Source organism: Nerophis ophidion, linkage group LG08, assembly GCF_033978795.1.
Source record: "Nerophis ophidion isolate RoL-2023_Sa linkage group LG08, RoL_Noph_v1.0, whole genome shotgun sequence".
Lineage (NCBI taxonomy): Eukaryota > Metazoa > Chordata > Actinopteri > Syngnathiformes > Syngnathidae > Nerophis > Nerophis ophidion.
In genome coordinates, this window is record NC_084618.1 from 27,877,537 (window position 1) to 27,890,068 (window position 12,532).

The 12,532-nt window shown below is 39.7% G+C and overlaps 1 protein-coding gene across 4 annotated transcripts in view; it reads right to left on the reverse strand.

Annotated features, from left to right (window-relative positions):
- LOC133557603 (netrin receptor UNC5D-like) overlaps window positions 1-12,532 on the reverse strand; it is a 586,800-nt gene that overhangs the window by 182,548 nt on the left and 391,720 nt on the right. For all 4 annotated transcript variants that reach the window (XM_061908184.1, XM_061908185.1, XM_061908187.1 and 1 more), the window contains one exon: window positions 4,305-4,511. In XM_061908184.1, coding sequence (XP_061764168.1) covers window positions 4,305-4,511 — 207 coding nt within the window. The remainder of the gene's footprint in view (window positions 1-4,304; window positions 4,512-12,532) is intronic.

Genomic DNA, 12,532 nt, shown 5'->3' on the forward strand with positions numbered 1-12,532 from the left:
TTCACTATTCTTTATTTATTTTAAATTGCCTTTCAAATCTCTATTCTTGGTGTTGGATTTTATCAAATCAATTTCCCCCCAAAATGCGACTTATACTCCAGTGCGACGTATATATGTTTTTTTCCTTCTTTATTATGCATTTTTGGCCGGTGTGACATATACTCCGAAAAATACAGTAGTTGATGTAAATGCCTACATCGGCTGTTCAGACTTACTTTACAAAAGAGAAGTGTAGGATACTTCTCTGGTTGCCTTATTTGTATTTGACTTTATTAAATGTATTTATATCATCCTTTGGTGCTAAACTAAAGTCTTAAAAAGCTGCTAGGCTTCGTACTGCCTCTGCCTCTGTCAGTACGTCTCTGCAGCACCCAGCATTGTCCCACCCATCTGATTGGTTACACGCAGAGCGGCAACAGTCAATCAGCAGTGCGTATTCAAAACGCATGAAACCGCCAATCAGCAGCTTCCCAAATGCTGTCACAAATTAAGCATGGTGATTTGAGCATGATTTGAGCATCGACCAGAATGTGAATAAGCACCTCCGAGTCAGAGTCCATGGTTCTCTCCCGGAAAAGGGTGGAGTGCCATCTTCAGGTTGGAGAGGAGACCCTCCCGCAAGTGGAGGAGTTCAAGTACCTAGGAGTCTTGTTCAAGAGTGAGGGAAGAGTGGATCGTGAGATCGACAGGCGGATCGGTGCGGCGTCTTCAGTAATGCGGATGTTGTATCGATCCGTTGTGGTGAAGAAGGACCTGAGCCGGAAGGCAAAGCTCTCAATTTACCGGTCGATCTACGTTCCCATCCTCACCTATGGTCATGAGTTTTGGGTCATGACCGAAAGGATAAGATCACGGGTACAAGCGGCTGAAATGAGTTTCCTCTCCCTTAGAGATAGGGTGAGATGATCTGTCATCCGGGAGGAACTCAAAGTAAAGCCGCTGCTCCTCCACATCGAGAAGAGCCAGATGAGGTGGTTCGGGCATCTGGTCAGGATGCCACCCGAACGCCTCCCGAGGGAGGTGTTTCGGGCACGTCCGTTCAGTAGGAGGTCACGGGGAAGACCCAGGACACGATAGGAAGACGATGTCTCCCGGCTGGCCTGGGAACGCCTCGAGATCCCCCGGGAGGAGCTGGACGAAGTGGCTGGGGAGAGGGAAGTCTGGGCTTCCCTGCTTAGGCTGCCGCCCCCGCGACCCGACCTCGGATAAGCGGAATAATGGATGGATTTGAGCATATATATCACCATGTGGCCCCACTTTTAAAGGGTAGCATTATCACCAGACCTATGTATGCGTCAATATATACCTTGATGTTGCAGAAAAAAGACCATATATTTTTTTAACCGATTTCTGAACTCTAAATGGGTGAATTTTTGGCGAATTAAACGCCTTTCTGTTTAGCCCTCTTGAAGTGATGACGTCAGTACGTGACGTTGCCTAGGTAAGAAAGCCACCATTTTCATTTTCTCAAACACATCACAAACACCGCGTTTAAGCTCTGTTATTTTCCATTTTTTCGACTATTTTTTGGAACCTTGGAGACATCATGCCTCGTCGGTGTGTTGTCGGAGGGTGTTTGGTCCGCACATTTTACCGGCGATGCTAACGCAGCTATTCGGCCATGCTATGGCTATGAATAGCGTCAATAGCTATTCGCCCAATCGCTTCAGTTTCTTCTTCAATACTTTCATACTCCAACCATCCGTTTCAATACATGCGTAATCTGTTGAATCACTTAAGTCGCTGAATTCCGAGTCTGAATCCGAGCTAATGTCGCTATATCTTGCTGTGCTATTCGCCATTGTTTGTTTACATTGGCAGCACTGTATGACATCACAGGGAAATGAACAGTGGCTTCGAGAGAGCGAAAATAAGTTACTTTAAAGCTTTTTTTAGGGATATTCCGGGACCGGTAAAATTTTGAAAAAAACTTCAAAAAATACAACTAGAACTGATTTTTATTGTTTTTAACCCTTTTGAAATTGTGATAATGTTCCCCTTTAACTCTTTTTTTCCAACGCTTATTGCAAACTCTTATATACAGTAAGTCATTAATTTGACTTAGTCATAATTTTGTCTTAGTAAGTCAATATTTACTAAGTCACAATTTAGTAAGTCCATCCATCCATCCATTTTCTACCGCTTATTCCCTTTCGGGGTCGCGGGGGTCGCTCGCGCCTATCTCAGCTACAATCGGGCGGAAGGCGGGGTACACCCTGGACAAGTCGCCACCTCATCGCAGGGCCAACACAGATAGACAGACAACATTCACACTCACACACTAGGGCCAATTTAGTGTTGCCAATCAACCTATCCCCAGGTGCATGTCTTGGCTTCACGGTGGCAGAGGGGTTAGTGCGTCTGCCTCACAATACAAAGGTCCTGCAGTCCTGGGTTCAAATCCAGGCTCGGGATCTTTCTGTGTGGAGTTTGCATGTTCTCCCCGTGAATGCGTGGGTTCCCTCCGGGTACTCCGGCTTCCTCCCACTTCCAAAGACATGCAATTTAGTAAGTCAATATTTACTAAGTCAAAATAATGACTTACTTAGCATCTCAGGCAACTAGGACTGTTTTGATATATATCGTTCTCCGTCCGCCTGTCCGCCGTCGTTAAGACACCACCTAAACTAACAAATATTCTGGGGGTAAACGCTGCATACATAAATATTATTTCCAGCTGGGTGTAATTGTAATGAATCGGCTCTGTGTGGTATTTACAAGTGACGACATAACAAACATAGTGGACTTGTTTAGGAATTAAAAAAGCAGACTTTCCTGCTGTGAGATGTTACATGATGTTGGTGGTGTACAACTTATTGTGTTAAAAAAAAATATTTATTTACACCATTTACACATAGTGCCGAAAGGAGTACCGATGGATACTGATATCGGCAAGGAATATCAATATTGGCATCAGTGTCAATACATTTCGAACAATATCCAACCTTATTTTAGACAAAATACCCCTATATTGTCTGGTTTTCGTTACAGGGGCCAACAAATGAGATATTAAGTGGCCAAAATATGTCATCGTATACTTAAAGGCCTACTGAAACCCACTACTACCCACCACGCAGTCTGATAGTTTATATATCAATGATGAAATATTAACATTGTAACACATGGCAATACGGCCTTTTTAGTTTACTCAATTACAATTTTAAATTTCCCGGGAGTTTCGTCTTCGAAACGTCGTGTAATGATGACGTATAAGCAAGACGTCACGGGTTTTTAGGAAGTATGAGCGCTGCGCACACACACAGCTAAAAGTCGTCTGCTTTAACGGCATAATTACACAGTTTTTTGGACATCTGTGTTGCTGAATCTTTTGCAATTTGTTCAATTAATATTGGAGAAGTCACAGTAGAAAGATGGAGTTGGGAAGCTTTAGCTTTTAGCCACGCAAACACACGGTGATTCCTTGTTCAAAATTCCCGGAGGTAAAACTTTACTATGGATCAGAGCAGTAAAGCGAACATGGATCCTGACCAAATGTCAACCAGCAGGTTTCGGTGAGAAAATTGTGGTAAAAAGTCGCCACTTACCGGAGATCAGCTGAGCTTGTGCCTTCCATAAAGCTGCCGTCGACTCCCCTGAGACACTGCGCGTCAAGACACCCGTGGATGTACACCTTCGACTATCAGGTACTATTTAACTCAGTAAAACACTAGCAACACAATAGAAAGATAAGGGATTTCCCAGAATTATCCTAGTAAATGTGTCTAAAAAAGTCCAGAATCCGTCCCAATGCAATCGCGTTTTGTTTTTTTTTACTTGTTTTTTGTTTTGTTTTGTTTTGTTTTTTTCCAGTCCGTCGCTATCAATATCCTCAAACACGAATCTTTCATCCTCACTCAAATTAATGGGGAAATTGTCGTTTTCTCGGTCCGAATAGCACTTTTTGTTGGAGGCTCCCATTAAAACAATGTGAATATGTGAGGAGCCGTCAACATGTGACATCATCGTCTGTGACTTCCGGTAGAGGCAGGGCTTTTCTCTTAGCACCGAAAGTTGCGAAATTTATCGTGGATGTTCTCTACTAAATCCTTTCAGCAAAAATATGGCAATATTGCGAAATGATCAAGTATGACACATAGAATGGACCTGCAATCCCTGATTGAATAAGAAAATCTAATTTCAGTAGGCCTTTAATTATGAATCATAACAGGGTCTTGAACAAGTTGATCAAACCTGTTCAAGACTATTTGGTATACAATGATCAAAATCAAGTGGTTGCATTTAGTTCGTGTGATATGTAAGGAACAAAACGCAGAAAAGACCAGTTAAAAGATCTTCGGTGGTACCTGTTACCAAGTCGGTGTGCTCCCTGGACGTGTGCTGGCTCTGATGGACCCACTCGCCGTTGCACTTGAAGAAGATCTGCAGAGCGGGCCGGGCCTGACAGCGCAGCTTGATGGGGTTGCTCTTGATGATGTAAGCGTCCACGGGCTCCTCCACAAAGTGCGGCAGCGTCCCCGACTGGCCATGCTGCTGGCCGTCACCCCGGGCGCCTGCACGGTGTGGAAAAAAGAATACGGGTAGACATCAAGAGGACGCTCACCAACGGACCTTTTCATCAAACGAGTCGTGTGCTGACGCTTGTGACACTTGCGCCGTGGATCTGCTTCCGAGCTGTCGGGACGGTTAAAAGTCTCTTTCACGTCTCACTGTCACAACCGACTTAAGTCTGGACTTAAAGTTAAAGTTAAAGTACCAATGATTGTCACACACACAGTAGGTGTGGCGAAATTATTCTCTGCATTTGACCCATCACCCTTGATCACCCCCTGGGAGGTGAGGGGAGCAGTGTGCAGCAGCGGTGCCGCGACCGGGAATCATTTATGGTGATTTAACACCCAATTCCAACCCTTGATGCTGAGTGCCAAGCAGGGAAGCAATGGGTCCCAATTTTTAATATTTTGTTCACAAACAAGGAGGCAACACCACACAAACATTTGTAACACAACAGTATTTCCTCCTCAAAAGTCCCTCATGTTAGGAATTACAAGGACTGTGAATCTTTGGGCACCAAAGGGGTGACGATTCGATTCTCCATTCAACTTGATCCTCAATTCCTGCATTAACTAATTACTATAATGGAACTTAAAAAAAAAAAAGAGTTTACAGGTTATAAAAGCTCTTTCTGGTTGCTTGGAGTCTGATTCTTTTTACAAAAAAAAAAAAAAAAAGTTAATATATGTACATATACTTTATGTATAATTTTTATATATCAAGTGACTTTATTATTTTATTTCAATATGTATTGAATTATTATTTTTTAGTAATAAAATAAAATATATTTACGTATAATTTAAATCATTATTTTAATTCATTATTTAATTTTAATATATATTATTATTTTGCCATCCTAAAATAAGAAAATACTTATTTATAATTTATTCATCTTATTATTTTAATAATTATTTTACTTTAAAATACTTGAAAATATTAAATATTTTGTTCACAAATAAGGAAGCAACACCACAAAAAACCTTTGTAACACAACAATATTTCCTCCTCATGTTAAAAATTAGTAGGAGTGTGAATCTTTGGGCACCAAACGATTCGATTGCGATTTCTGGAGTGATGATTCGATTCAAACTCCATTCTCCATTCAACTTGATTCTCGATTCCCGCATTACAATAATGATATAATGAATACAAACAATTACAAAAGAGGTCAGAGGTTAGAAAAGCTACTTCTGGTTGCTTGGGGTTAAAATCTTTTTACGAAAAAAAAATATATATATATATCTATATATGTAATTCATATAGATCAAATTACTTCAATTCATTATTTTATTTTAATATATTGAATTATCATTTTGTAGTTATAAAATAAAATATATATATGTATAATTGAAATAATTATTTTAATATATATTATTTAACTATTATTTTGTTATGATAAAATAGGAAACTATTTGTTTTACATTTAATTATTTCACTTTATAATTTTGATTTAAAATGTCAAATTAATTGATAATTTGTTATTATACTTGTATAACATGCATTTTTGCGTAACACTCCAAAATTAAACATACGACAATGTGTGTGTGTGTGTGTGTGTGAGTGAGTGTGTGTGCGTGTGTGCGTGTGTGTGTGTGTGTGTGTGCGCGTGTGTCTATGTGGTGAAGCTAACGGGAGGCAACAGGAAGCAGATGGCGGCGGGCTCCAGTCGACAGATTAGCGGAGACACGGAGAAGCAACGTGAACGACTTTAACCTCGGGCGGCGAGCACTTAACTGTGTCTGTGACTTCTTTGCTGAATAAACATGGCCGCCCGTACTGCAAACACACACGCGCCGCCATGATATCATGTGACGTGCGACATCCACTCACATGATTCATTCATGGCACCCGGGACACGATGGCTTTTGCTACATACACTCCGTCGCCGTCTCTCGACGGACCGCCACAATTTAGCCGTGATGGACGGCCACGTGGGCGGTAGGACGGTCTAACAGCCCGTGGACGCCGTCATGCTGAAGAAGAAACTTTTGGTGTTTGCATTCACTCAAATCCGTCAAACACCATGCAAGACTGAAAGCTGTCCAAGATGGAGGTTGGAATGCGATAAAGAACCCATAGTACATTTCGATAAGTGTACTGTGTACACTGAGTACTCGCTGGAGTGTGTGACTTGTGACAATATTGTTGCGTTTTACTAAGGGGAGATGACGGCAACAGACACCAGAGTCCCTATGTTAAATGACTAATTTTATATATATATATATATATATACATACATACATACACACATGTATATATATATATATATATATATATATAAACCTCGGAGTCTCGTGAACAAGTCTCCGAGGTACTTGAACTCCTCCACTTGGGACAAGATTAAGCCCACTTTACCAAATTGGGACGGCTTTGGCTTAGAGTTGAGGAAAGAGTACACCAAATCTCAATATGCCTGGTATTCAAAATACTCAGAGAAACTGTCCCCAAGTACACGTCGAACTAGTTCACCAGAGAAAGTGACGCTCACAGGTACTACACGAAAGGGAGTTCCTCAGACCTCGTCCCCCCCCAAAAATGCATTTTACTATTTTGCCACCACACAGTGGAATGCACTACCAACAGACCTTAAAATTCGAACTTCGCTACTAAATTTTAAAACTGCCATAAAGTCATGACTCAGCTCCACCTCTACCTGATCTGAACCAACATTGATCCCCAGCAACTTTCCAAAGCATCAAGCAGGTTTATATGTGGTTATAGTGTGTGTGTATGTATATATATATATATATATATATATATATATATATATATATATATATATATATATATATATGGTTGTAGTGTATATATATTTACTCATTCTGTCTTGCACACTCTTGGAGTCAACATGTACATAGTGTGGAGAAGGCATATATTTTTAAGAGTTCTTTCTTTATTCATAGTCATGATTAAAGTAGCTAATATTTTCCCATGTCAGGGTTTCCCACACATTCATTTATTTGTGGCGGCCCGCCACGAAATAACTACGGCCGCCACAAATAAATAAAAATATATAAATATATTTATATATTTTTCCGGCTTTTGACATGCTCGACCGCTCATAAAAGCAATGGGACTCTGTCTGTGAATGGAGCTTGTAGTTACATATTATATAAACATGTAAATATTAGATAAATATGTATATAGATATGTACATAAAGTGTTGTAATTATATTCCAACTCCGCGTTCTTCTCGGTCATCGCTGCCGCCGCCGCTGCCACCCATCCCCCCGCCGCGACCACACCACCACAAATAGATGCCTGACCTGTGGGAAACACTGCATGTGTACTCTTTTTGCTCGTATCTCATATCCGTAAGTAGACTCTGTGCTTTACTTTGTAGGGGTTGGAATGTGGGAGTATAGCATACTCACTTTTTACCTTATCAGTTTTACAACAATGAAGCTGTTTTCCTTTCTGGGCAGGGTGGGGGCTGTTTTCGTATTCAATAAGTTGTCTCTTTCCGTTTGGCTTTCAGACCGCTTCTGGATGTTGGTATTACTGCATTTGTAAGGACTGGTCTCCTAAAGCTTTAGTAAAACTTGATGATATTCCTATTCTGTCTTGATGCTCCTTCTTGCTCAACATATATGTCATCTGAAAGAACTTGGGATTGACCAGTAAATTAATTCTCTGAGAGAAAAGACTGGTCAGACGTAACAATTGTCATGTACATAGTCATGTACTTAGTGTATATACACCCACCCGCCCCCCATTGTTTGTATATATTGTTTTTCAAATCACCTGACATGTATACTGTGTATATGTACATAATTTATAATTTTTTTGATCGTAATTTTTTATTTACATGTTACAGGTTATATGTATTTTCTTATTGAATGTATCAAATTTAATGGACCGCAAGGGAAACAAGCCTTTTGGATTTGTGTGCCATCCATTTGCCTTTTTAAAGTATGACATGAATTCAATTCTTTAAGATGTGTCATGACATGGACTTTGGTGAGGTTTGTGTTCCGAAAGTGCAAAGCAACTGGACCGGACACGACGTGAAGGTAATAACATAATTTAATTTTAACTCTCAAAAGTACTACAAAAACCAAGGGCGCGCACAAGGCGGGGAACAAACTTAACGCAGGAACAAAACTAACACTTAGACTAAGGACATGAAACAAAATTACACTTACTGTGACGTGAAAAACATGAGACTATGGCAAGAAGTGAGCAATCAGAAGTGTCAGGCTGACTGCCTGGCAACTACAGGCTTAAATAGTGGTGCAGTGATTGACAGGTGCGTGAGTCCAAACAAATCAGGTGCCGTGAGTCGTGAACACATAACAGGTGAAACTAATGAGTTTTCATGGTGACAAAACAAACAAGAGTGCACAATGAGTCCAAAACCAAACATGACCACAAAACATGAAAAGATGTTGATAAACTTCTCAATCAATAAATCAAGGTCAGGAAAAACAGAGGCTATTTCATCCCGACAACCCTGTTTCGCAGGTTTTCCTGCTCTTCAGGGGATTTTAAAAAATGCAGTTATGTTGTGCTAAAATAAATAGGTCAGGCTGATTAGAAAAATAAACGAAGACTTTTGCGCCGGACTTCTTCTGTTGGTTTGAGAGTATCATTACTGCCACAAGTGGTGGACAAGTGTACTACAACTGAATATGGACCGCCGATGAGAATTTTTGACAATGGCTATGTTTAAGAACCCCTGGTTTAGGCTATCAGTGCGGACTTATCCCAGCATGCAAATCAAGCAAGTCGGCGGCTATTTCATAAATATAAAAACTGCAAGAGTGCCAAATAAACGCAAGAGAATTAGACGTGGGGGGGGGGGGGAAAGCTCAGCTTGGCTATGACTTAATAAGCAAATGTACTCGCTAATTAAATTTTAATTGGGATTCAGTGCCGTAACTAAGGAAATCACTTTCCTGTTAGCTTCCAGCAGCTGTGATGCGTAAACGCTGACTTGCAGGCTAACGCAAAGACGCGGAATAATAATAATAAAAGGACACAAACCGGGGCGGCGTTTGTCAACGCCGCCTTCATTAAACGCTCCCGCCGTGAGGCGCCGACAGATGGACGGCCTCGACGGCGGATCAGAGGTGACGCGAGCAGATGACAGGTGGGTGTCGGCGGCGAGAGGCGACGAGGGAGCATCTGCTAACGTCCGTCCCCCCCACTCCTCGGAAAAAAAAAACTCACCGACATTTTCACAGAGCATTTGCAGACTTGATTGTGTTTGCCTAGCGAGCAACATGGACGCCTACAGGAAGTCTGCCAGACTTCTTGACTGCGCGCTACACAGCCAGGACACTGAAACCGAGACATTTGACTGATAAAAAATGCTAAAAAGTTCTTCCGTTTAACTAAGTGGGGCTAAATGGACTTTTATCCACTCTCATATAGCGGGCGCTATATGTTTTCACCTTGGTCTTCACGATGTAGCTTTAGCAGCGAGCTAACCTGCTAACCTTTTCCGTAACCCAGGTGTCGGCAACTCAAAATGTTGAAAGAGCCACATTGGATAAAAAACACCAAAAAAAATGTCTGTTTAAAGCCTTATATAAGTGTTATAATGAAGGCAACACATGATGTAAGTGTCTACTTTGCCTACAATCAAAATGACTTTAAAAGTCTTATATGAGTGTTATAATGAAGACAAAACATGATGTAAGTGTCTATATTAGCTATATTAGCCTATTATCAAAATTACTCTAAAAGTCTTATATACGTAAGTATTATAATGAAGGCAACACATGACGTAAGTGTCTAAAATACTTAATTCGCCTACCATCAAAATGACTTTAAAAGTCTTATATAAGTGTTATAATGAAGACAACACATGACGTAAGTGTCTATATTAGCCTACTATCAAAATTACTTTAAAGTCTTATATAAGTGTTATAATGAAAGCAACACATGATGTAAAAGTGTCTATATTAGCCTACTATCAAAATGACTTTAAAAGTCTTATATAAGTGTTATAATGAAGACAACACATGATGTAAGTGTCTATTTAGCCTACTATCATAATTACTCTAAAAGTCTTATATAAGAGTTATAATGAAAGCAACACATGATGTAAGTATCTATATTAGCCTACTATCAAAATTACTTTAAAAAACTTATATGACGCGTGGCGCAGTGGGAGAGTGGCCGTGCGCAACCCGAGGGTCACTGGTTCAAATCCCACCTAGTACCAACCTCGTCACGTCCGTTGTGTCCTGAGCAAGACACTTCACCCTTGCTCCTGATGGGTACTGGTGGGCGCCTTGCATGGCAGCTCCCTCCATCAGTGTGTGAATGTGTGTGTGAATGGGTAAATGTGGAAGTAGTGTCAAAGCGCTTTGAGTACCTTGAAGGTAGAAAAGCGCTATACAAGTACAACCCATTTATTTATATGTGTTATAATGAAGACAACACATGATGTGTCTATATTAGCTATATTAGCCTACTATCAAAATGACTCTAAAAGTCTTGTATAAGTGTTATAATGAAGGCAACACATGATGTAAGTGTCTATATTAGCCTACTATCAAAATGACTTTAAAAGTCTTATATAAGTGCTATAATGAAGACAACACATAATGTAAGTGTCTATATTAGCCTACTATCAAAATGACTTTAAAAGTCTTATATAAGTGTTATAATGAAGACAACACATGATGTAAGTGTCTATATTAGCCTACTATCAAAATTGCTTTAAAGTCTTATATAAGTGTTATAATAAAGGCAACAAATTAAGTGTCTATATTACCTATGATAGCCTACTATCAAAATGACTTTAAAAGTCTTATATACTGTAAGTGTTATAATGAAGACAACACATGATGTAAGTGTCTATATTAGCCTACTATCAAAATTACATTAAAATTCTTATATAAGTGTTATGATGAAGGCAACACATGATGTAAAAGTGTCTATATTAGCCTACTATCAAAATGACTTCAGAAGTCTTATACAAGTGTTATAAAAAAAACAAAAAATGATGTAAGTGTCTATATTACCTATAAAAGCCTGCTATCAAAATCACTTTAAAAGTCTTATATAAGTGTTATAATGAAGACAACACATGATGTAAGTGTCTATATTAGTCCAAATTAGTTATATTAGCCTACTATCAAAATGACTCTATCCATTCATCCATTTTCTACCGCTTGTCCCTTTCGGGGTCGCGGTGTGGTGCTGATTCCTATCTCAGGTACATTTGGGAGGAAAGCGGAGTGGACCCTGGGCAAGTCGCCACCTCATCACAGGGCCAAAATGACTTTAAAAGTCTTATATAAGTGTGATAATGAAGACAACACATAATGTAAGTGTCTATATTAGCTATATTAGCCTACTATCAAAATTACGCTAAAAGTCTTATATAAGTGTTATAATGAAGACAACCATGATGTAAGTGTCTAAATTACTTATATTAGCCAACTATCAAAATGGCTCGATCCATCCATCCATTTTCTACTGATTGTCCCTTTCGGGGTTGCGGTGTGATGGTGATTCCTATCTCAGGTACATTTGGGCGGAAAGCGGAGTACACCTTGGACAAGTCGCCACCTCATTACAGGGCCAAAATGACTTTAAAAGTCTTACATAAGAAGACAACACATTATGTAAGTGTTTATATTAGCCTGTTATCAAAATGACTTTAAAAGTTTTATATAATATTGGAAAACATTGGTAAAATGAGGGCTTCTCACAGGACGAGAAAACTTCCGAAAATTACTGGCTTTTAATGGCCAAAAGTATAGGTAGGGCAGGCAGTCTTCTTCTAATGGATTTATTATAATCTTTCCAAGCGGGGTAATATTTGCTGTGGTCTGGAACAACATGGCACACAAACAACTATGAGAAATGCAGCCAATATTACATACAGATAATGTGTCATGAGACATGCAAATATAAATTATATACACAGAGGACATAAGTAAAGGAAATTAAATGACCTCAAATATAGCTACATACGAGGCATAATGATGCAATATGTACACAGGGCTAGCCTAAATAGCAAGTTAGCATCGATTAGCTTGCAGTCATGGATTGACCAAAT